Genomic DNA, 26,057 nt, shown 5'->3' on the forward strand with positions numbered 1-26,057 from the left:
TCTTTGGCTGTTACAAAGTTAATTTATTATCCCCTCCTGGTAAAAAAGTGAAAAGCTACACTCTGTTAGACCAGTAAGATACAGAATGACTCCAGCTCTTTGGAGGTTCTTAGATACAACTTTGAAGCACATTATTCCACAAAGGAACAGCAAGTACCTTTCTTAAGAAAGGAAACTCTATAATGGGTCAGCCTTCTCTTTAAAGCAGAAGATGTAGCCATTACAGGACTCCCTTTCTGTCCAGGTGACTCCTGTGAAACGCCCTAACATCCTCCAGCAGCACATACAGTATCCTAAGGAGAGAGGTATACCTTAAACAAGTGACTTCAAGGAAACAAGTGCAAGTTCCTTTTCCATCTGCTTTATAAGAAGGATACCAATGTACATTTTAAGAGTTTTATTTCCATCTTCCCCAAGGGGGAACCAAAGGCAGAGAGGTGTTGTGAGATACATCACGCTGTTTTTATGGGTAAATCAATCTGCAGAAGTTACTTTACCACTCTACAAAAATACACCCAGGAGTGTGAGGGAAGCAGAGTAGTTCAGAGTGGCTGCCATGGAACAAATATGTTAAACACAATCAGGTTGGGTTTCCCCTTCCCTCCCCTAAAAATTGTGGCTCTTTTGTGTTCCATAAAACCAAAGTCTTCAGTAGCCACATGCCACAGGAACAGAAATGTAAGTGGTAGCTTCCTTTGAGCATGTGTACACGAGAGGGTTAGTAAAGAACTGCACCCACGGGACCGGGCAGCAGACGGGAGCGACAAAGCCCCACCCACGGAAAGCAGATATGCATTCGGTTTTATTGTCTCAGCCTCCCATCCAAGCTCCTGTAAACTGGTTCCACACCACTCAGGCATCTCTGATAAAAGTCTGTAAGTTCTATAAAAAGAAGTCACGCTGTGAGATCAAGATATTTACCCTGTATGTGTTATGTGAGCACGGAGGGGAACAACCTTCCCATTTCTCAAGACACATCCAAGCAATCTGTCAGTGACCCAGTTACTTCCTCTGTCCATCTCTGCTGTGGGAAACTCAGTTAAGTGCCTCTTCACAGGTAGAGACAGTTTGCTTTTAAAAATATTAAGGACACATTTTGTTTTAATCTTTTAAGAACTTTCTGGAAAGTTACTGTGGAAAATGAAAGTGCTCCCGTGGTGAGACCAATGTGCAAAGCTCTACAGACTCCTGTCCTTGCTGCTTTCTCAGGATTCCTTCTCTCAGCAGAGTCGTGTTAAGATGAGGCTCAATACATTGCAACGAGACCATCACCCACCTGGAACAAGCAGGTAGACACTGGAAAATGTTTTATGCTTAATCATAAAACGTGGAATAAGCCAAAAAAAACCCAACTGTTCAGATATGAGAGGTATGGTCTCTTGAGGGGGATTATATACCAATGGCCTGTAAGACTCGCTTTTCATTCTCATTGAGATGGTCTGAAAACATTGCATAGCAGGGCTGCTGTGCAAACTGACAGAGGAAGTCAGTCAGATAGGCCTGAAAGGGAGACAGAAAGACCCAGTTAGTATCACATCCCTTTGCAAAAGCTGTTTCTTGCATGTATCCAAAGCTAAACCTCATGCACCAAATGAGACAGAAGGACTGCAGGGAACAGAGAGGGGATGCAGCAGTGGAGGGGAAGGGCTGCAGGTGGCAAAGAGCAGGAGCAAAGTGTCCTACAGGGACCAACTGGATGGCAGCATCTCCAATTGGGAATGACACTCCCTGTCACGTTCAGGCTCCAATCTACAGCAAATAGCTCTGAAACTCATGGGTAGAAGTTTTGTTCATTCACATTTCCAAGTTTCAGGTGTTGATTCAATAAAGGGAAAACAGCTCCAGGGCTCCTTGGGATACCCAGCACTTCTCAAAGTGATTTCAGTGAACTGAGTACCTCTGGATAACAAGCAATAACTGGTGTTCCCAGTGGCTTACAGTTTTGTTAAAGAACAATGCACAAAGATTTCAAGTTCATAAAGAATGATCAGAATTTGATTAAACACCCTCCCCCAACATTCTAGAGCATCACCTGGAGATCTATTTGGTAAAGAGGGTCCTTTAATGCATCTGGATCATCCTCTTCATCATCTTCATAGTAATCCTCATCTGTCAGAAGCAAATCAGCACATTTTAACATCTGAGCCAGATATCTCAGGAAGTATTCTATTAGACTATTGTTGATATTCAAGGACCCAAAGATAACCAGGTTCAGCACTGCTGGGTAAAAACCCCAGAACTGTATCCAGAATATTCACTCCTTAAGTTCACATGATGAGAAAACACTAAACCCTACAAGTTGACTGGCCATAGTGGGAGTCTCAAGGAGCAGGCAGGTGAGCTGAGCATGTGAGGATCCCAGACAAGCAGCTTTGGTAGCTGCTGTCTTACACCTTGATCTTATTTCAGTGACACATTTGCACCCACTCCACTTCCTTATTTCCCAAGGTCACTCCACAAACAAGCTCATCCACTTTCCAAGGTTACACCTACATCTTTGAACATCAATTTTCTCTTCAGAAGAAGAACCTGCACAGACCTCACAGCAGTGTGAAGTGTTAACACTTGACCTCTCAGGTGAAAAATGCAGGTTTTTAGTCATTGTATTACTCAGACACATCTCTCTTACAGAAAAAGGTCTTTATTCCAAATCCCTGTGTGCTATTTCCTTCCCCTTGCCTGCAGCCTCAGTTGATTAGGATGGTCATCTACTCTATTTTCACTTTGAGCAAGCACTTTTAAAGCTGTTGCTTACCATACTTGTTTGTGGAAAGAATATCTGATAACAACTGTCCTGCTAAGCCTTCATCTTCATCCTCATCCTCATCCTGATCCTCCCACATGTCATTTGAATCATCTGTTAAGAAAAACAAATTCTAGAAACAATCAAAATCCCAGAGGTCCCATCTGCTGATCACTCCCCAGGGGACTGGAGGCTTTAGGCAAACATCCCTGCTTGTACAAAGACATGAAGGGAAACATGTTTAAGATCCTTTTGGAACGAGTGACTTGAGAACCAGAGCTCAGCAAACAGCAGGAATGGATGCCTGAAGTAAGGAGCAAGAAAGGCAAAACCAGGTAACACCACGAGAGGACAACGTTACTGGCATATGGTCAGATCCCATCTTCCAAACTAATCCAAAATCATTTTCAGGTGTAAGGATACACAATGCTGATCTTATCCTTTGGATCCCTATTGAAGCCTTTGTAATTGCAGGTACACTGTTCTACTATTAGGAGTCTTTTTGGACTGTAACTGCCTCTGAAGAGATCACAAAGTAGATTGAAGCCATGCAAAAGGGGAAAAGCAAAGCCAGTGTTTTACCTTGGCTCCAGTCTGCAGCTGTCTGTCTAGATGCATTTGCTTCCATTGCATTAGAGAGTTCATTTATTATTAATTTTAAGATTTTGACTAACAAAGGAATGTTTGTCCAACGTTCAGGATCTGGAAGAGAAGAAAAAGAAATATTTACACTGTTTTTAATAAAATACTGTTTAAAAAAGGCCTTTTTGTTGTGGTGGGGTTTTGTTTGTTTGTTTTAAACTTTACCAGACATTTCAGAAGTTCAGATACAAGCAAAACTTCCAGGTTAGGAAGAAAATGGAACTGACAGAACCCCCCTGAATGTTCTTTCTGTACACCTTCACAGGTAGATTTCCAAAGATCTTAGCTGTAATATCAGAACTTGCACATTCTGAATGAAGGCATGGTTAAAATCCTCACAGTTGAATGAATCTGTGAGCCTGCTCAATGAAATCATAGTTACAGATGTCTTCATTAAGCATTCTTGTCCAAGTGCTTTCAATAAAACTCGACCCTGAGACACTGTAAGTTCCAACTTTTCCCCACCAGTGCTCCTGCAGGGTTAATTACCCCATAGGGATCAACAGACAGTATATTTGTCCTTAATTACAAATGATCCTATCAAATAAAAACCCTAGCAGCACAAGTTTTAACTCTTATTGATATTAGTATTCACCTTAGTTTAATACAGCAATCTCCAAATATGACAAGTGTTATGCAGGAGACTGGCTGAGCTTTCCCTAAAGGGCATCTCTGGCTTGCTGATGCCTGTGAAAGTCTGTCTCCTTGCAAAAAATACTTAAAAAGCAAACCTCTGCATTCACTAAACAGACTTTTCTCTCAGAGAAGCTTCTACACACTGTGAAATGAGCAATTCTATCTCAATTCTCTCAGGCTAACAGGGTGACACAAACCAGTAGTGAATAACTCCCTATCCCATAATCCCAAAGCAATCTTTGGAGAATTAAAGCAAATAATGGATACATTAAGTACAAGATGTATGGATTGGCTCTAGCAAACAAGAGGCAACTTCTGTAGGGAATGTCTCCCATGGCTTTGTGTGATCTGCAAGATCTATTTTAAGGCCTTTCATAGCATCTAACACCAGGCAAAACAAAAACCCAGTTAAAACCAGTAAAGCCATTCCTTACTTTTGGCCGACTTTGATCGTGTCCGTATTCCCTCCTCCATATTGAAGATTTCTTCTCCCTTTACCCTAATGTCCTGAAGTCTCTTGTCATCTGTGTTGATGCCATACTGAAGGAGTTTACACAATGCTACAGAGCTGGAGAGCAGGGAACAGGAAAATTACAGATCAGAATTTCCCTAAACTGTCTGGCTTTCCCAGGGAACTGTGGGAATACAGGGAGCACATCTCCAGTGCAGTCACTCCTCACTCACTCACAGCCCTCCACAGTGCCAGAAAGATCAAAGAAAGCAGCTGTGGCAAAATTGAAATGAATGCAGAGTAATTCACTCTTTGGAATAAAGTACTCTGTGCCTCCACTGGAACACAAATGTGCTCCCACAGAAAAAGGGAGAGAAAAGGGTTTCAGTTGATTTCTTTATTGACTTTTAAGAGGTCACTAAGTGACAAAGAAATCACCAGAAACCCTCTACAATGCCCTGAAACTCTTCAGTAGTCTACAGTGGCAATTTTATGTCTGGAAGCTGATCTCATCACATTCACATAAGTCCAATTTCTAAAGCAGTCCTGTGCTTGCAAGATACATCCCCTTCCCCCTTGGGTCACCCTGTTCCAGCACAGAAACACCAGGCAGTAAGAGAAGCACTTTGAGGAAGATGAGCGCTCGCTCCAATTACCCCAGCAATCCTGAGCCAAACTGACAGCGCAGGAAAACATTCACTCTGTCCAGGGCTGGCACACGCTGGCCCAAGTCTGAACCATCTTCCCTCTCCCTCACACCCAGCACACTTCACTGTAACAGGATGACCAGTCAGACAGCATAAATCCAACATCAGATCCTGCTTATCTAACCTCCTACCTGACTTTGCCTTCATATTGCCCATAGAACAAGTGCTGCCGGCTCATCCACTCGGCCATCACAAACTCCAGGGCAGGCTTGCCCGTTGGGCCAGGGAGGCTGCACAGGAACTCGAGGAGGGGTTCCAGTTGTGAGTGAACCAAGTGAGCAAACACCATAATCAAGGACTACAGGAGAAGAAAGGAAATGTTAGCTGTACATAATTTAAGAGCTGAAAATGTTTTATCAAATATTCAAGCCTGCAGCAGTGGAGACTGAGCTTACCAACCCCAGGAGGAAGAGAAAGTACAACCATCTGAAGACTCAGTGTGCTACAAAAGCAGGCACTAAACTACAGGTAACAGCAGTATTTAACCACCCCAAAACCACAGCAGGAATACATTTGCCCACACCCATGCCTCAAACTACCAAATCTTCCTAAAGCAAGGCTTAAAAAACTGGTTAAAAAATGCCAGAGCTTGCAGTTAACTTTTTACTAGCAAAAATGGCAACATTCAGACACTGCAAGTGCACTTGTTTAAGATGAAATCTGTGCTGTCATCTGAATGGTCTTGATTCACCATGTGCTGGCTTGGAAAATGCACATTAAAAAACTAGAAAAATACACTAAATAAAAGGGTTAGAGCAGGGTGAGCCTCAGTCAAGTGCTGCACTGAGGGCAAAGGTGGGATCTTGCTCAACAGTGCCTGCAAAATGCCTTTCCCTAGCTGCTGCTGAGGAACAGGGCAGCCACCACCAGATGTTTTACATTAAGGGCACAGACAAGAATGACAAGAGAGAATAAAGACCACTGTGATAAAATCATTCCATAAAACTGTGCCACTAGATGATGTCAAGGCTGGAGATCGTGATGCTCTTTGTCTGACCTCTCACCTGATGCAAGCCAACTATACTTCTCATCCACCAACAGTTCACCTTGTCTCAACTCCCAGGCATTTATCCTTCAAATACAGCATGAAACCACCTGAAAACATGTGCTGCCTTTGCTGTAGCACTCTAACTTCTGCAGCTCCTATCCCCTCTGAAGGGTTACTGCTTGCAAATACAAGGTCACGAGGGACTATTTAAGGGGCATTAAACCTTGTCCACAGCAACCTGGCTTAACTCGTAACCCAGATAACTCTGTATGAGCAGAGCAGACCCTCCAATTGCACCAGCCATCAGTAATCAGGCAGACAATTAAATAAATGATGATCATTTCTTTTCCTGACACTCCCCAGCCTGCTCACCTGCATCACATTCAGCGTCTCCGCTTGTTGCATTTTGCTCAGGATAGCTCTCAGGATCTGGTCCAGATTTTCTCCCAGCTCACTGCCTGCTTTTGAAATTAAAGTGGAAACCAGCCTGCCCACAAAGGCAGCAGTGAATTCTGAGGTCCTTGGATCTAGAAGCTGGCTCACCACCTGCATCACATACCACAGTCCATTGTGGCCTTGCTCGTCGTGCCATTGCGCAATCTGCTCCAGCGCCACCGAGACGTACGCACGCAGACACTCGCCACCATTCTGAACAGGAGAATCACTGAGTTACAATCTCCCCTTCTGGCTGAGGGAGCAGGGAGGCATGGGAAGATGGATAACCCTTTTCCTCATCCCCCAAAAAACCCCTTAACACTGATGAAAACAACATGCAAACTGGTGGCACCTGTAGAAGATCCAACCTCTCTGTGCAGTAAAACGAGTGCCTGTAATTAAGTTGATTTCTACAAACTTCAGGTCACTACCAAGGACAAAACTTTTCACTTCCCAGGCAGCTCTCAAGAAATCATCCAGTAAATGCAAAGACAATCTGAAGCAGCTGAAGTTCTGTGCCAATCTCATTACACTGAGAAACGTCAAGAGATTCTACCAAGTGAGAGATGAAGACAGCAAAGTGTAGCATGAACAAAATGCAACCCAGCAGCCAGGCTGCAGTCTTCTTGGATTCTTCTTACAACAAAGATCCAGCAGAACAAGCAGCATGCTGGTCTGCAAGCTCCAACCTGGTATGCTGCTTAGGAAAAGCCATTTCTATGGTCTGTATTCACATGGCAAAGGCATTATAAATCTCCTTACTTAAGCCTCTGCCATTCCTAGGTGTGATGAGAGTTATGGGGGAAGAAAAGCAAGAAGCTTTGGGTTGTGTTTTTTCTTCTTTGGGTCTTGATTATTTTTAAAATGTGCTGCTGCTTGACTCACTCCAGTCCCTCAAATCACAGAGAGGTCAGGAGAAGTCACTGCAAGCCCTTGAAGAACACTGTCTTCACGATAAACCAGAAACAGCAGAGACTCATGAGTTCCTGTGTGACCTACTCTAGGTGGTCCTGCTCTGGCAGGGGAGTTGGACTGGATGAGCTTTCGAGGTCCCTTCCAACCCCTAAGATTCTGTGATTCCCAAGGAGGTGCCAATATAGCTACTGGCAAGCAAAGCCTGGGCAGCCCTGAAGACTGTGTCACCATCCGTCCCCCTCCCCAGTGTTACCTGCATGGTAGCATTGTCATCTGTGTTCAGGCTGCACTGGGCCACTGCAGGGAATGCTTGGCAGATCAGGAGCTGGGACAGAGGAGGTTTTGTATTCCTCACAACTGTGGTCAATATATCAATAGAAGTCTGGAAGGAAAATACAAAGAAAAGCATTGTTACAGCAGCAGCAGCCACAGTGTGCTAAGCCTGCATCACCCACCACTGGTGCAAGTGGCACAGGTGTGCACAGGAGGGATGTCAGACACTGCTGCTGTCACATCCTGCTTTTATAGTCTGGAATACTTCCTAAATCACAGACCCTGGAAGTCAAGCACTCAGATATCACTGGATGTGACCCCAACACAAGGTGTGTGCTGGAAAAGTTCTCAAAGCTGTGTAACCACTAAAAGGCAACAAACAGCTTCAGGGTACCCTGATGCATGCCACAGCCTGAGAACTGGTCCAGCTGACTTGTTCCATTTTGTTTATACTGATTTAAATGTAATGATGCATAAGTGACTGTTACAGTCACACCAATCAATAGGCAAATGATAAGTATATTGATAAAGATGTTTATGGCTTTGATTCTGTATAGTAATTCCACACAGTCAATGATTCACCTTTTATAAGGGGACTTTTTATAGAAAAAACCAAGCCTGTATCATTTATCTCCAACAATTTATACATATGTCAGATATAAATCAGAAACAGCCTTAGAAAAGAATGCAAGGAATACTCGTGTAGCCTGCTGGAGAACATTCCACCAGAAAGAGGAGGCTGTTACTGGTGAAAGGTGACTTATGTCGAAGCAAAACGACCAGGGATATACTGTAGGGACTGGAAGAAGGCCAGAGGAGCAGTTTATAGACTTCTGGAAGTGCCACCCCCTCATCTGCAGTTTGCCTCTCTCCACAAAGAAACCTCTAGCAATAATCAATTGTTTCAAAGAAGTTTCAAAGGAACATTTCTACTCCCTGCAGACCAGTTAAAGAGAATCACCTCCACACCATGTACCCCTGTAGCACTTACTGCACAAAGCCCTGTTGGGATCTTGTCAGCAGGGGCCTGCATGATGCTGACAAGGGTTGGTATGAGCCTCATCTGCATTGGACCCTGGCAGGCTTCTATCTGAGCTAGTTCCTTAAAGATATCTTGAGCAAGAGAAGCAACAACAGGATCTAGAGAGAAAAAGCACCATTTACTAAAACATACTAACAAACACATCTCAGTTTTTGCTTCCACTGTTTTCAATAGGCAGAGCAGTAAGTTTCCCTTCCAGCATTACCACAGAAATCAACATTCACACAACTAGCATTGATTCAGTTTTCAGCACCAGGCATTCACTAGCAAAACCAACTGTACTCAGAATGGAACCTGAACACATACCATTGCTGTACTTCAAAAAGATTGCAATAGTGAAGGGGCAGATTTTGTTCTCCACGTTTGCTGTAAATGCTGAGTCTACTGTACAGACAATGCACAGAGTCTCCATCACCAGGTTCAGCACCTCTGAACTGAACTGAGTGGCCAAGTGGATCAGCCCATCGAGAATGCTGGGCAGGAAAGGCTGCAGCACGTGGGTGCTCTCTGAGATCTTCAGCTGGTCACAGTAGCTACACAAGAAATTTGTAACACAATAAGACATGACATATATTAAAGTGATTTATACACTGCACTAGATGATATGTATTTCACTCCACTCCTTCTTTAAGTTCACTCCTCTAGGACTTCTCCCCTTCAGTCTACTAATCCTTGGTCTCTCAGGAGCTGAGCTGATTCTGCTTTTCCCTTCTTGCAACTTATTTACAAAAACAGGCTTAAAAAATCCCCCAACAAATCCCAAACAGTCCTCAGTGCTGTGATCTGCACTACAAGCCCATATGATGTCATTCAGCCACCTCTGTGACTGAACAGGAGTCATCTGGCATTCACCTTTATGCTTTTCATCATTATCTTTGGGGCTGTATCCATTGTGATATTTTCCTGTAGCCAACCTGGAATCTCAATTTCATATTCCTCATTAGGATGACTCTGGTTTGAACCTGCTTGTTTACACTTTTTAAGTTGACATCTATTTCATTCAAAGCAAATACTTCCACAGCCTATACAGAAACATTATTGACATAGCAGCTTTACAAGTGTAATTTGTATCACCTGTCCCTGGGGGTTTGGAATAGCTGAGGGTTTACTCACCCCCAGATAGCTCGGACTGCAGAGATTCGGACAGAAGGGGGCTGGGTTTCGTGTAAACCACTGACAGTGGCCTGCAGGAACTGCTGGATTAGCTCTGGAGACATGGCCACTGTAAAGCGACTGGCAGCCCACAGGGCACGGCCCAGCAGAAAAGGAGACACTGCAACAAAACAAAAGAACCCCAGTGGTTTCAGAGCAAAGTTTTATGAGGTTAAAATGACAGCTGCTTCCATTCTTATCCAAAATCTTGTCATGCCAGTAGCAAGATGGTAAGATGTGACACAAGTACACAGGCATCCAAATCATTTCTGTCCACAGGTAGAACCCATTTCTGAGTCATTTCAAACAACAGTTTCTCATTTGTTTAAAAAAACCCTTCATCAGTTTCAGCTGAAAGCTGAAATGTTCCATACCATTAGACCTGGCAGCATGTGTGAACCCACAAGATATGATTTATGCCCTTTCTCACATAAAATGTGCATAACTGCCTTTCACAACACCACATGCATATAGCAACCTGATTCATCAGACAGTTCTGTCTGTAGATGTCCAGGGTCTGGCACTCAGCAGTTTCTCTGTGTAACAGCAAGGTCCAATATACCTGAAAGGTTGAGGTCTGCAAGAACAACGTTGGTGAGGAAGCCATGCATATCAAAATGTATTCTACCATTCTTCACACTGTCTGTAATAATAGACTTCACAGAGCCCAGGGCCAGCATACAAGCTTCATGGATTTTCCACCTGAAAAAGAATGCAGATGCCTTTAGGTTTCTCTACCATCATCACCTCAATAACAAACAAAAACAGTGAAGTGAAACCATTACAACTTCTTGGTCCAAGCTACCAGAACTATTTTCTTGATCTCAAAGCAGAGAATTTAAAAAGGCCCTAAAAGCAATGAACATCTGCAAAACTGCAAGTTGAGGCCTTGGAAACTCACCAGGACATGCAGCATTCTCAATCACCTTCTAAATTATGACTGAATAGTTTTTAATTCTTGTACCGATTTTGTTCCCATGAGAAAAAACTAAATGAGACTTTTCTATGGAGCTGTGCCTTGTCTGACTTCCCTGTGTGCAGAAACACTGTGACACTCAGCACACTTGAGGTTTAAAAATGCCAGTTTTTGCATTTGTTAATTGTGATGAAATAAGGTTACAGGCAAATACATCATCTCCTTGGTTTTATCTGTGAAGCAAATAACATGCTTCAAACCTTAGCACAGTTAAGGCAGACAGGGACTGAATGCTGCATTTCTCTGACACAGTTGCTGCTCATACAGAGGGGCTACTCTGACACTAATACTCCAAATAAACACAAACACAGAACTAATGCACCACAAAACCAGGAGAGAATAGTTAGTGAACAGCATCCAGGAACTCTTGCAGTTAGGATTTCTCCTCCTAACTCCAGGTAACATTACAAACTGCAACTCTGAAGTTCTAAAATTGAACACATCTGAGTACAGCACCTGTATCTCTTCTTTACATCAAAAAAAAACAGAGCCTGAGATTTGGAGCTCAATATAGTGAACACAAAGTTAAAGTTTTGGCAATATCTCTCCAGCCTGCATAGAACTAAATCTTGTTTCCAATGATATGTTTTAAGGAATAGTCAGGAGTATGGAGGGAGGGTGCTTGGGGCAACTAGGAATTGCTGAAAGCATTCCCCAGGAAGATGCTGTCATCTGGCTCAAGAACAGCTGCAACTTCCTCTCCTCCTTCTAGCTGGAGTTCTCAAATGTCACCCTTGTCCATCAGCAGCAATGTCATGAAGAAAAAGTGATCAAGTTGTGCTGCAGCCAGTGCTGCAGAAGAGCTTGCCACTGGTATTGGTGTCATTCCCTGCTGCCTTACCAGTGCTCAGCACCATTGTTTTTAGCCTGTTCAGCTTCTTGCAAATGCCTTGTAGCTGCTGCAGCCAAAGCAGTTGCACTCTCGTTCTGGAAATCAGCAGCCACAGCCTGTGCAGAAGGAAATGACAACACTTATTTGCACAGACTTTTCAAGAAGCGTCCTTTCCTTCAAACGCCCCTCACAATGCCCAGCCCAGGTTTATGATTTGTTGTTATCACTTTGGTTGCACCTAAATGTGGGACATCTTTCATACCAGCAACAGATCCTGTGCAGCAATCCTCACTGTATAGGAAAATGTATCATCATCTTCATCCTCCACAAACTGCTGTGGATTCGCCGTCCAAACTTTTATCTGAAACAGAAAGAAGACAAGAAGGACAAGGTGGATGACTGCCCCACAACACCAAGGGTTAATTTAAAGGGAGCTTTGCTGTTCCCAGCAACCTCAGCTTTGCAAAACTACTTTCAGAATTTTTCTCTGCTGGAAGTTGTCACCTTCAACTGATTTTTCTTACATTCTGTTGGAGAAACCTTTGAAAGGAAGAGATCTGAGCTCATCTTCCTCTTCTGCTCTTCACTGGAGGTTAGAATTTGACAGAACTAATGACTGACCTGGAATCAATGCTACACAGGTTTATTTATAGATGAGGAATGGGAGAAGCAGAGGAGTCTTTCACTGTGTGCCTGGTTTTTATGCATGCCTACCTAAACAAAAAGATGATGTCTGTCAGGCCTGGGAGGCCACGAGCTATGTAGCACTTCACAAATTATTCACACTACTAGCACAACCTTTTCACTACCACTGAGATCTGGCTGTCTCAGTGTGGTACTCTTTTCAGAGTATAATACTTCACAAAGAAATGAAGGAAGAAGGCTTGAGAGAGTTGGGGCTGTTCAGCCTGGAGAAGAGAAGGCTCTGGGAAGAACTGTCTACAGCCTTTCCAAATTTACAGGAAGATTATGAGAAAGATGGAGACTTTTTACAAGGGTCTTTGTGACAAGGGACAATGATTTTAAACTGAAAGAGGGTTGAGTTAGACCTATGGAAGAAATTCTTTACTGTGAGAGTGCTAAGACACTGGAATATGTTGTCTGGAGAAGCTACAGATGCCTCATTGTTCAAAGTGTTGGAGGTGAGGCTGGACACGGCTTTGTGGCTGCACTAGGTGATCTCAGAAGGTCTATTTATGAATCTGTGATTTGCTGTCCACATTACAGTCTTTCTTTGGAACATTTGGGTGCTGTTGCCCTCACTCCTGATACAGTAAAGGGACAAAACAGCTGACTAGATGACAGTAGTTTCCACACACTGAAACAGCTTCCTAGGACAGAGTTGGCTTAAATCTCTTATTTCACTGAGACGAACAAGACAAACGTGCTCACCTGCTCCTCTGTGATCTGCATGTAAAGGAGGATGTAGTAGATGAGCTCTGGCAAAGCCTTCTTCACTGTGCTCTTAAATTTGTTGTTTTCCAACAAGGCATGAACAAATTCAAATATGCTGAACACCAGATTTTCAAAGCCCAATACTTCACCTGACCAAAAAAGACAGTGAAAATAAAAGACCAGGAGTGAATATGTTAACATACAGAAAGGAAGAGGATAAACAAACCCCATGACTGTTAACATACAGGAAAGTACAAATGAGTGTCAAATGTAATTACAAACTGCTGGCTTGTCTGACAAGATAAATATTTACTCTTACTCCTGGACTAGCAGGGGCAGCAGAAGCCCCAGGAAGATGTCTGACCTCATCACTTTCTGCTCTCTTCCCACCTCACTGCACACCCTTCATTAAAACTGATCAAGCTCTACCTAAATCCTGTTTGGTTTGCTTTTGTCCCATTACTTTTACCTCAGAATTGTTGCAGAAGTCACTCCTCATTAGAAAACTTAAATGACACAGCTTTGTTGATCACAATCACATGTGACTTGTAAAGTGATGAACACTGTTCTAACACCATCAATATACCTTTAAGTGTTTCAGTCACTGTTTAGACAACAGTAGTATTAGATAAGTCCATCAGAAGAGAAGGCAGAAGTGCAGTTTAACAAGTTCTTACCATCAGAATCCACAGGGTCCTCTACCTCTTCTGTGTAGTTTACTTCTGTTCTTACATAAGTGGGACAGAGTTAAGTAAATGTGCATCCATTTGGGAATTAATCTGTTCCTATCTTAAAATTCCTGGCAATTAGGTAAGTTTTTTCACTCTACAAGAGCCTATCCCATAATACAGAGCAGGACTGTGAAACACAAGGCTACAGTGGGTGCTTTTATACAAATCTGGGTCTATGATCTCTAGAACAGACATTCCTGTTAAATTACTGAGGAGAAGCTCAGTCAGCCCTTATGCTGTTACCACAACACAGTGTCCAATTCTCATGTTGATACCAAAAATTGAGGAAAAGCTACAAGCAGGCTCAGTGTTCTGCAGTAACTGTCTCCTTATAAATGGCTAATGAAGACATGTGGACTTTTGAACTGACCTGTCACTTTGTAAGGACTGGGAAAACTACCAACAGAGAGTCTCCAACAGGGCCAATTGTGAAGTAATGACTAAGTTATACAATTCAAAAGGCAAATCAACTTCAGCAGCAAGTGTGACCAGCCATTAATACTGCTGGGGATACTGTACATTTTCCTTTACCTGAAGCCTTTACTTTGTGACTAGAAACCTTTTCAGCAAGACAATTTTCATGGAAGAGTAGCAGAAACGAGGCAGTTCTACAGCCAGTGTAACACAAGCACTTGCATCATTCATCAAATGTAACTTTAAAGCTAAAGGAAATGTAATGGAGTCTGCTGGAGTAACAGAAATACCCAGTACATCTACACCACAGGTGCCTATTTTCTGTCTCACAGTGGACTAATCCATGCACCATGCTCTTCAGGTTGGTACTGTGTATCAGGTGGAGTCTGTCTCTTGTTCTGTTCAAGGATATAAGGCAGCACTTTCTGTGAGAGTGTTCCAGACAATGGGCAGGATCTGCTGCATGGAGGAAACCATGTGCTTTGGATAGTTTTTCACAAGTGCTGTCACAGCCTGGAACAAAAAAAAAAAAAGGTATGTCAATTAGAAGCCAAAGCAGAGAAAATCATCAACAAACACTCAAATCATAGGGGTGTCACTTCATGAACAGTATCTTCCTGCCACCGAAGTCTCCTCCTCTCACTCCCTACCACAGTCCCCTCACTTGCTTACTTTTACTCATTAAACATCTGAATGTATGTATCTAGAATGAGAGTCAAACAGTCTTGAGCTGCAGCCTGCTCAAAAGGAGATTACACCCTGCAGAGCATCCTCTTCATGATGTGTTCCTACACATTACTGACTCAGCAACCCCAGCACACAGTCAATGGAAAGGGAGAAAACCCGCAAGAGACACCCTCTCAACAAGATTTGCCAACATCTTGCCTCAAACTCACACTTGGTGCTGCACAGCAAGAAACAAGCTCTTGCTGTTTCCAGTATATTACACCTTCAACTCCTTACTGGGAAGGGACTGGATGCTATCACCAGGGCACTGCTGCCTTGAACAGGTCTAAGAAGACAAGTTCCTCAACATAGAACTCAGCAGTTGCTCATTTGTATATGACAGAATCCTCCTTCCCCTCCCAGGATTTATTTTCATGGCTCCAGTGCAAAGCTGGTCATTATGAAAAACTTTGGATGCTTGTCTTTAATAACTCTTCCTTATTGTTTTCTTCAGGGAACGTGGGTGAACGAACCTCAGAAACCTGCTCACTGTGACCTAAGTCTTGCTTACCCCAGCACACATGACAGATCTAGATTGTGTTCTGCAACTTATGTTTTTGAGCTTGTCTCCCATGTTGAAGGCAATTCTTGTACAGATCCCTAAGGATCCCATCTTCAGTACAGGCAGAACAATTTCTTTCCAAGTTGTATGGTGCTAAGAGCCAAAAATCTTCACTATCCAGAATATGAGCAATACCAGGAGGTGACACGCACTCAAGTTTCTGTTTCCAGCACATCTGACAGTGTACTGGTACCAGTCTGTCTTTCTTTAATCAGTCTCCAGTGACTTACCTTTAAGACTTCCATCTTAAACCCACTGTCTGATGTTGGTCCATCAGGCATTTGCAGAGCCTGAACAAAGGCCTCTGTGAACTGCTGCACCACGGGGAAAATCAGGACTTTGGCCGCACCCTGGTTATAATCAATGCAAACACAGGTGAATACAAGCTGCAGACCCACTACATGTGGCAGTAAAGCAATACAGAAGCAGTGCAAATTGCACTTTCCTGCTACAAAAGCAGACAGGGACCCATGGCAATTGCAGAAATAGTTTCAAGCATCACTTTGGCACCCTTCTCATACCTACATCTAAGCTAATCACTCCAGACTCTGAATAAAGATCCAGACAATCCAGTCCAGAGCGTCTCAGGAGTAGCACATCCTGCCAGAAGCGCTTCCATTTGATTAGATGAATCATGGAACTCCACCTCCCCCTGCCTCTGGGCTACAAAAGAAACCTGGGGTGACTCCACCACAGACCAGCAATCACACTGAACCCTTCAGATGGCATTCATCTCCCTCCTGAGCCATCTCCCCAAAGCCAAACGAGCTCTTTGTGAGCTGAGTATCAACAGCTGGCCTGAAGATCACCATCATGATTCTTCCTAGGAAAATGCAGTGAGTATTTTTCCAGATGTCATAGCACTCCATAAGCTGTGCTTGGCAAAGCAAGTAATACTGGACAAAAATCATTCTACTGAGAACATTCCTCATAACTCCACAGCTAAGACAGCAAAGCTGGATGTTTAAATCAACTGTGAAACACCACTATGGCAGCTTATAAGAAGATTGGCTTTTGACTGAGTCAAGTTTCAATAGATAAAGTTTTGTATACAATGTAAAGGAGACTTTCAGCCCTCCTCCAGAATAAGACAGCAGGGAGATACTACTGTCTTTTGGATGCTGGTACCAGCTGCATGATATCATTGCCTGAGTAACCTTGTCAGTGCAGCACAGATAGGGTGTAACTATCACAACTTCCCAAAAGCCTGCACGGAACTGCTCCCTGTGTAAACAGAGAGGAAACAGAAGATACAGTCACCCAGCAACCATCCACTAGATTTAGAGTCACCTTTATCCATCTTCACCCCAAAAAAATAACTATTTGTTGTCTGAGAAGTGCTGGGAAACTCACTTGTCCAAGGCCACACGAAATGCAGATGTGCTCAGAGCCAGACAAGAGACTCCTGTTTTTCACTCAAGAGCTATTTTTCTAAATCTTTGTCCACCACCCCTTTGGGAACAAAAGTGTAACATGCATGCTAAAACAAATGAGGAACTTTCAGGAGCTTGCAAACAACACCTTGCCCAAGGGCCAGAAATCAGCTCATTGTAACCCAGCCCGGGCAGTTTATCAGGACACAGGGTTCACCTGGAGCCTGGAAGCTCTGACAAGGATTTCCAAACAAAGGAACAATACACTATCTCCTTCCTATGATGACTCCCCTTCCTCTGAGCTGTTGCAAGCACAGTCTGTTGGTACAAGTTAAACTTAATGACAGAAACCAAGGCATGCATGGAAAGGAGGGAGTTAGCCACAGGACATGTATTAAATTACACCCTCTGCCTCAAAATTACAGCTGACAGAGCACATCATTCTCCAACATCTCATTTCCATGTTCACAAATATTTAGAACCTCACTGAGCTGGAATTCATTGTATGATGTACAGGAAGTTAAACTCTTGCCTTTTCCAGTTCCTCCATGTTACAGATCATATGGGCACAGGTGGTAAATATCTCGACTGCACGCGACCTCGTGCGAATGCCGTACACCTAGAGGAGAGTTTAAATGACAGATCAGGAACACAAGATCAATATAATTAAAGGAAATGAATGTGTTTTTTTCCTTTAAGAATCACAGAAGCTTAAGGGTTGGAAACAACCTTGAGAGTGCAACCCCCCTGCCAGAGCAGGACCATCTAGAGTAGGTCACTTGACTCTTATCACTGGCTTTAATACTTCTGTTGAAACATTAACTGCCATCAACAATTAAGCAAATGCTTTTAGTTTAACTCATACTATAGTACTGCTGAACCAATGTGAAGTTTCTCTGCCCCAAAACATCCCCAACAATGCCACTCAGTACCAAGGTAATGGTGAAAATCACACCTCTGCCATTGTGAAAATCTTGTACATCTCTGGAAGAATGACAGGAGCAACAAGTGGCATCTGTGTGTCTGTCACTTCCCGAGTGAATTCTAGAAACCAGAAAAAGAAGGGAAGTTCTTGTTAGAAAACAAATGTGTAGCAACAACAACAACAGAATCTTTGGGATAAGCATATTAGAAACATGGTGATTGTGCTCGACTAGACCAGGGTCATCTGGGCTATCCCCAGTGATCCTTGGGCGCAAGCAGAAAAGTATCACACTAAAAACTGCAGGTATCTAGAAAACAGGGTGTAACAATCATAGTTCCTCCTGAGCTATAACCTGATGCACAGAACCTTCTGTCTCAGGTTTCATGACAACTACTGAGCATGCAATTCAGCAAGGACCAATAGGCATCACTCCCAGGAGAAGCATCAAACTCCAGTCTCTTCAATTTGGAGTGAAAAGTGACAGGATATTAAAGCAAGGAAAGCAAAGCTTGCCAAAGCTCTGGTGTACACGTACCTGTGAGCACTCTCATGGCTCCATGCACTGCATTCAAATCACCACTAACCAGCATGTCCATCAAGAGATTGAAAAGCTCAGGCCAGGCTTCAGGCCAGTCCCAGTGGGCTATTGCTGAGACTGCATATGCGACACTCGAGCGGACTTTGCTGATGGATTCTCTGAGCCCGTTGGGCAGCAGCTCCCTAATGGCAACTTTTGCCTGTAGAGAATAACATTATTTACCAAAAAACCATCCCCAGTCATTAAACAATGTAATAAAAATATATGTTTAGATCAATGACTGTGTCCTGATATGGATTCAACAGTGTTTATACACAACAAAGTCACAAGACAAAGAAATCATGCACACTGCACCCCATCACTTCTCTATGGAAAACTGCAGAGTGACTTTTAATGCAGCAACTCTTCTCACACAGAGCACTGGACCAAGCATGCAGTAAACAGCTCACAGCTGCAATTAAGATAGGCTCTAGCTATCCACATGGAAGACATCCAGGGTTAGCTGAGATAAATCCCAGCTCCAGTCAGAGACTATGTGGGCTTCCTTTGGAGGATTTTAGTAAATGAGAACTAACAATCCAGCCCTGAAGGGCCAGAGAAAAAAAGCCAGAATTTCTGGGGCATAATTCACAAGATTTGTTTCAAGCAGTTCTCTCTGGATGGGATGAGTCACACCCTAGATGTGAAAGATGGTCTGGTGAACAAAGTGGCAAAGGGATAGAATCTCTGGCCATTTTAGCTGGTTAGATCTTACAGCTGAACAGATTTTTAATGAAACCTAGCAGACCTTTAAACTGAAACTGTCATGGGAAAACAGCCTTTAAAGTCCCGAGCTGAAACCCACAAGATTTAGCAATCTCTGAGAAAAGGCTGTCAGAATTGGGATTTATAAACTTCACAAAGCAGCTTTTTCCTCTAGTCTTGCCTTCAGAGCAGCAGAAATACTATGGCTGAACTTTTCCTGCAGAAATTAGCACAAGCTTCTCAAGTCCAGCTTTAAGCAACTGAAACCAGATTTTTGAAGTGGTAAATGTCAGCAAACCTTCACTGAAGCCATTAATCCTCATAATACACAAGGGGACTGGCACTTTTAAAACCATCTACAAAATTAATACTCTTGATGGATAAAGTGTCTGGAAGTAGACAACATGAAACCAAATCTTACCCTTTCTGTAGTCTCTGGAGGTCTGAATTTTTCTGACTGAGAACACCAGTGAGTTTCCACATACTGTTTCAAAATGACAGATGCTAGCTGTATTAGAAGAGAGGTCAACAATCAGTAATAAACCTTGCAACCACAGCAGGCATCACCCCTGACCCATTTGCTCAGCCTCCTGTCCCACCATGTTGCTTATACACAGGCACAAGGCTTGCAAAAAATCTTTGTGAAAGGGAAAACCAACCCCACTGTAGTAAAAAGATGCATTTATGGCCATGCATTGAGCAATGATGGCCTGTAGAGAACTGACACATGGCTGTAGCTTTATTCCATCACTATCCAGCACAAGATAGAGGCCACATAGTAACTAAAGAAACATAGAACCTCAACTTCCTTTTCAAAGAGGAAAACACCTATAGAAAAAGCTGCTGCAAAGACAAGTCACGCTTGCGCATGCTGATGCTACCATCCACCAAACAAGTTGTGCTCATTCCCAGTGCAGTGCTGTCTCAGCACCAGCCTTATTAAGCCCAAAAAGCACTATTTTCAAAGAAGGTAAATGTATAACACCTGAATAGTGCTGAAAGAGAAAGCAATAACTCTAGAGACAGGCAAAAACCACCCGAATGGAGCAGCAGTGATAGAAAGCTACCTCCCATTTGTCACCTGGAAACATGAGAGGATGTTTTAAAAACTAAGGAAACTACCATGACAATCCTTTCTACAGTCCCAGGCCAACTCACCTGACGGATGGCCAGAGCTCCCTGGGGATCTACAGTCAGTTCTGCCAAATGAACACCAAATTCTGCAAGAAAAAGGAAAAAATATCAAAAACTAAAGGCTGGGATCGTGACTTTTATTCCCACACAGCAAAATTCATCAAGATTTTTGGAGAAAGCCATCATACCAATTGAATGACTCATATGTGGGAAGAAGACAATTCCAAAGCACAGCTACTCAAATGAATCATATGGATTAATTCTCCTTTGTGCTCTCTGCACAAACTTCATTCCATTTCTCAGCATCTTATTTCTTTCTCTTGTGGGCAAAAAATGTTGTGATGCAGGTTAATAAAAAGCAAATTATTTATAACCTCTCACATCTCACCTACACTGCAACATCATTCCATGCAACATCACTACATGAGGCATGCACAGATCAAGGATGGGGTTAAGACAGATGATTATTGGCCAGCAGTCCTTTTTCAGACAACACAGGTTCACCCAGAGAGTGATTTGGAAGCATCATTTCGGCTGCTCCAAAACACACGTGGCACATCCACACGCCAACCTTGCAGAAGATGCAATTTTAAGTTCCAAGTGGCTGATATTCTGGAGAGAGTTTAGCACAGAGCCACAAAGATGATTCAGGGAGTGGAGCATCTCCCTTATGATGAAAGGCTGAGGGAGCTGGGGCTCTGGAGCTTGGAGGAGCCTGAGGGGTGAGCTTATTAATGGTTACAAATCCATCAAGGGTGGGTGTGAGGAGGCTGGAGCCAGGCTGTGCTCAGGGATGGCCAATGACAGGACAAGGGGCAACGGGCACAAGCTGCAACAGAAGAGGTTCCAAAGAAACACAAGGAGGAATTTGTTCCCTGTCGAGGTGAGGGAGCACTGGCAGGGGCTGCCCACAGGGGCTGTGGAGTCTCCTTCTCTGGAAAGATTCCAAACCCACCTGGACAAGTTCCTGTGTGCCCTACTCTAGGTGGTGCTGCTCTCGCAGGGGGGTTGCACTGGATGAGCTCTGGAGGTCCCTTCCAACCCTCAAGACTCTGTGATAACTGTACTAGATACTTCATTTCGTTTCATTAGTCTGATTAAGAAATGCCTTTGGGAGGTTTTAAGTTCTAGGAACCATGGAGCAGAAGGTATGCACGAGATCCTGACAGCACAACTTGACTCCCTTGGACAGGTTAAGCACCCCTGACAAAAATGTCTTGAAAACTCTTCTCCAAAAGAGTTTTGCAATTTCCCTTAGCAATACCTGAGCATTTCACCAATGCAGTTATCTGAGTTTCTCCTAATACCCACCTCGCTTGTAAGAGGCTTTTCTACACTGGGAGGCGATTGCCTCTCACTTTTCTATCTTACACTGAACATGCCCAGTTGCTTCATCTTTGCTTCATAGATCATGTATTTAAAAGAGAAAAAAAATCTTCTTATCCCAGCTGCAACAGCAGGGAGACTCACTCTGAGCCCTACATAACATCATACTCCTCTTAACTAGCTGGAATTATTCTTCCAGCTGTCTGCAATACCCCAGACTTGGGCACAGCACTGCAGCCACATTTTTAAAGGGTATTAATGAACTAAGAAGCCAGAATAAACACAATGGCTCCACATGGTTGCAACTCATTACTGTGACTATCTTGCATTCTTTAAACCTGGGTTTTTTTCCTCCAGGAATGTGAAACCATTTTCAAACCATTCCCACCTCTAATACCGTTCCTTCTGCTGGTCTCAGACACATTCTCACTTGATCTTAGCTTCACTGGAAGTCTCAGATAACACTCCTCCCTCACTTTCTCTGTTGCCTATGATCTTAGAGCTTTCATCTCTGCTAATTCTATCCCAGGCACAGAAGTCAATGTATTTGCTCCTCTGAGAACAGAAGCTTTTCCCCACCTCTGTGAAGGTCTCTGTGCTGCATTTTTACTGCCTTGCTTTATCCCTCCCCAGAGCAGTGTGCCAGTAATGCATGCACTGCAGCAGCATGAGGAATTTATGTCGTGCTTTGTTCTCTGTTCCCTCCTTAACGGTCCATTTGGCTTTGGGAGCAGTGAATGGGTATGCTCAGGAAACTCTCCACATGGACAATGGGATTCTGTCTCCCAGTAACAATACTGAGGATAGCCTGTTACTTTTTAAGGTATCATCTGAACTGTCTCCTCCTTCCCCAGCATTACTTTACTGACCTACATTCACTGTTTGGTGGGATTTCCCCCTCTTGGGAAACCATGCCATAATCTTTGGCAATTCTCACTCTAGCTGGACACTGCAGCACTGTCAGCAACTTTGCCACACCACTGTTCACTCTCTTCCACCCCATTTAGGGATGTGCTGAGCAGCCCATGACTCTTGATTACCTCCCTGCAGTGTGAAACATGACCAGTCACTTCTACCTCTCGTCTTCAAGCTTTTAACCAGTTATTAATTCAAGAGCTGTCTGCAGCAGTTTAGTTTCGTCAAAAAGATTCAGCAAGGGAATTTTCTAAAAGCTTTTTGGCAGTCTCAGGACTCCTTCAAACAGCTCTCCTGTTAAACAAAGACCGACTCTGCCACAACAATCTCCTGTACCCTGTTCTCCTCACTCCAACTCTTGACATTTATTATTTCAAAAGTCACACCGACTCACCTGTAACAACCCCAATGTTTACCTCCCATCCCACAGTGTCTTGACAACCTCCTCATAGTTACCAGATGCTGCTGTCCCAAAACTCCCTTGTCTCCATGCTGGAAAACCTATTTGGTGTCACCTGCAAATCATCTTGAGGGGGTGTCCTGCAGCTTGACCCAGTTGCACCCTTACACCTTCCTCCTCCTCACTATAAACTTCCTTTGAGAGCATTTCTGAGCTTAAGTTCAGGAGCAGAAAGATTTTTAGACACCTTCAGAACAGCACAACCAGACAAAGGTAAGGCAAAATTTCCAGAAAGGTCCATGAACAATTAGCCCATCAAGCTGCCAGGCCACAGACACAACTTAAGGCCCATGGCTGCAGTGCTGCACTCTCCAGCACATGGCTTTCATTGCAGCAGACTAACTGCAAATCTTCCAGTGGTTCTCTGGGATGAGTTGTAACATTTAAGCTGAAGTGAAATCACAGAATCTCAAGGGCTGGAAGGGACCTCCAAAGATCATCCAGTGCAACCCCCCTGCCAGAGCAACACCACCTAGAGTAGGTCACACAGGAACTTGTCCAGGTGGGTTTGGAATGTCTCCAGAGAAGGACACTCCACAGCCCCTGTGGGCAGCCCCTGCCAGTGCTCCCTCACCTCAACAGGGAAGAAATTCCTCCTTGTGTGTCTTTGGAACCTCTTCTGTTCCAGCTTGTGCCTGTTGCCCCTTGTCCTGTTATTGGCCATCCCTGAGCACAGCCTGGCTCCTGACACCCTTGATGTATTTGTCAACATTGAGGTCACCTCTCACTCTCTCCTTCTCCAAGCTACAGAGCCCCAGCTCCCTCAGCCTTTCATCAGAAGGCAGATGCTCCACTCTTTGTGGCCCTGCACTGAACTCTCTCCAGCAGCTCCCTGTCCTTCTGGAACTGAGGGGCCCAGAACTAGCATTAACATCAATAAGTTTTTGAGTGTAGCTTCCATCCAGGAAAAGCAGCAAGTGTCCCCACGGAAAGGCCAGATGAGTAATGGGATAATCAGAGACACTGCTTTGGTGTGCTGGTTCTTTTAAGCTGTTTTCAAAGCCACAGGCTGCTTGCCATCCAGCTCCAGCGTCTTGCATGTCCTCAGCTCTCCACACCAGAGCCTTGGTGTAGGAGTTTCACACAAGACAAGGCAACAGCTACATCCTGACTACACTCAACCTCAGAAACGCCATGTATGAGTGACAGCCTGCAGAAGGTGGGCACACACAACGGCACACATCTGCAGAGGATCACTGTGGGGGCAGGCCAGGGCCTGCAGACAAACATGCAGCAGGACGGCTCTGCACAACCATCGTGTGAGCAACCCTGGAGACTTGGGCTCAGGTGGGAAGAGCTGCTCAAAGCGACGTGCCAGCTGCTTTGCCATCACACCTCCCCCTCCATACCCTACCACCGGTGAGTTCAGAGGGCTCCTTGCTCACTCCTCCACACAACAACCCGTCGTCCCACGTCCGTCTCCCTCAAGTCCCATCCACGGTGCCTGGAACAAACCTCGCTGCGGCTTTGCCTGGTGACCTCCAGCGCAGGCCGGAGACAGCCCAGCTCCCGAGGCGGGGCAGGGGCTGCCCGAGGGCCGCCGTGCAGACACCCACAGCCGCTGCCAAACCGGCCGGAGCCGCAAGTTTTGGCCGAGGCCAAGGCGCGGCCACGAGGCGCCGGTACCGGGAACCGCTCGGGGAAGGCCTCGGCGCCATCCCCCCACTTCCCCGGCCCCTCCCGCTCCGCTCCCCCTCAGCAACGATCCTCACTCACCTTCCGTCACCTCCAACACCTTCACCTGCTCCTCAGCGGCGGCTCGCACCGCCTGCACCGGGCACAGGATCCCCGTCAGCGTCTCCACCAGCGCTTCCTTCAACCCCTGCGCCACCGGTCCAGGTCCAGGTCCAGATCCCGGACCTCCTCCTCCTCCCCCGGCGCCACCTCCCCCACCAGCGGCCGCTGCACCCGCCATCGACTCCTCTCCCCAACCCTCCCCCCCCACCCCTCAGCCCGACCCCGGCTCCAGCTCCGCCGCCGCCACTCGCGGGCTACGGGGCCGCCGCGCGCGCGCCAAGCAGCACGGCCCGGCCCGGCCCGGCGCGCGCTCCGCCTCAGGGGCGGCTGCTCACAGCGGCCTCCAGCGGCGCGGCGGAACGCGGCGGGGCTCGGGAGGACACGGCGGCGGAAACATGGCGGCCGGGGCTCCCACAGCCACAACCGGGGCCGAGGCGCTCAGCGGGAGCCCGCGCCCTGCCAAAGATTGTCCCCTCGGCAGTCAGGGGTCAGTCAGAGCCCTTGGAACTGCATTTAGTCCCTCACACTGAGTTCACAACAGGGGAGGTTGAGGTTGGAGCTGAGGCAGAACTGTGTCCCTGAGAGGGGTGTCAGCCCTGTGCCAGGCTGCCCAGGGAGCTGGGGGAGTGCCCAGCCCCGGAGGGATCCCAGAGCCGTGGAGCTGAGGTGCTGAGGGCTGTGGGTCAGTGCTGGGCTGGGCAGGGTGAGGTGAAGGGATGAACTCGGTGATCTTAAGGATATTTTCTAACCACAAGAATTCTGCTATTCCCACCCTTTTCAGTCCCACCATAAGCCTGGAGGAGCCTTCAGGAGCAGACTGATGTTATTCAAGGCCCTGGCCAGATGGCAGGTACCTGGGCCAAAACAGCTTTGTGTTCATAGGGCCATAGAATGGTGGGGGTTGGAAGGGACCTTTAGAGCTCATCTAGTCCAACCCCTCTACCAAAGTGGGTCCACCTAGATCAGGTCACACAGAAACGTGTCCAGATGGGTCTTTAAGACCTCATGAGAAGGTGCCTCTGCACCCTCCCTGGGCAGCCTGGGCCAGGGCTCCCTCACCCTCACAGTAAAATAGTTCTTTCTTAGGTTTAAATGGAACTTTTTGTGTTCCAGCTTCATCCCATCACCCCTTGTCCTGTTGCTAGATACAACAGAAAAGAAAGGGATGTCCCAACCCTGACACCCACCATTTAAATATTTGGTGCAAGAGTCACCCTTGGGTGTGAGATTTCCCTGCAAAACAGGGAAAAAAACCCTCTTTGTCTCAGAAAGGTTTGAATCCTTC

General features: G+C 45.2%; 1 protein-coding gene across 1 annotated transcript; it reads right to left on the reverse strand.

Annotated features, from left to right (window-relative positions):
• Nucleotides 1-382: 382 nt before the first annotated feature.
• Nucleotides 383-24,940, reverse strand: IPO9 (importin 9). Its single transcript, XM_062013488.1, has 24 exons — nt 24,752-24,940; nt 20,359-20,420; nt 19,622-19,708; nt 18,454-18,655; nt 17,949-18,037; nt 17,526-17,612; nt 15,851-15,970; nt 14,745-14,845; nt 13,865-13,923; nt 13,185-13,336; nt 12,055-12,153; nt 11,802-11,908; nt 10,547-10,686; nt 9,946-10,105; nt 9,139-9,365; nt 8,782-8,930; nt 7,771-7,899; nt 6,540-6,815; nt 5,311-5,477; nt 4,456-4,589; nt 3,326-3,445; nt 2,756-2,857; nt 2,033-2,109; nt 383-1,500 (listed from the first exon to the last, which is right to left on the reverse strand). Exons 4-24 carry the CDS (start codon nt 18,512-18,514, stop codon nt 1,390-1,392), a joined length of 2,667 nt encoding a protein of 888 aa, XP_061869472.1. The 5' UTR covers nt 18,515-18,655; nt 19,622-19,708; nt 20,359-20,420; nt 24,752-24,940; the 3' UTR covers nt 383-1,389.
• Nucleotides 24,941-26,057: the final 1,117 nt, after the last annotated feature.

This window comes from Colius striatus, chromosome 22, assembly GCF_028858725.1.
Source record: "Colius striatus isolate bColStr4 chromosome 22, bColStr4.1.hap1, whole genome shotgun sequence".
Lineage (NCBI taxonomy): Eukaryota > Metazoa > Chordata > Aves > Coliiformes > Coliidae > Colius > Colius striatus.

Excerpts from the sequence above, each read along its gene's own strand:
- IPO9 (XM_062013488.1), bottom strand. The coding sequence starts at position 18,514 with ATGGACATGCTGGTTAGTGGTGATTTGAATGCAGTGCATGGAGCCATG. Across the intron at positions 7,900-8,781 it reads TCCCAACAGGGCTTTGTGCA|ACTTCTATTGATATATTGAC; the intron begins GTAAGTGCTACA and ends TTTTCCTTCCAG. Across the intron at positions 5,478-6,539 it reads AGACGCTGAATGTGATGCAG|TCCTTGATTATGGTGTTTGC; the intron begins GTGAGCAGGCTG and ends CTTCTCCTGTAG.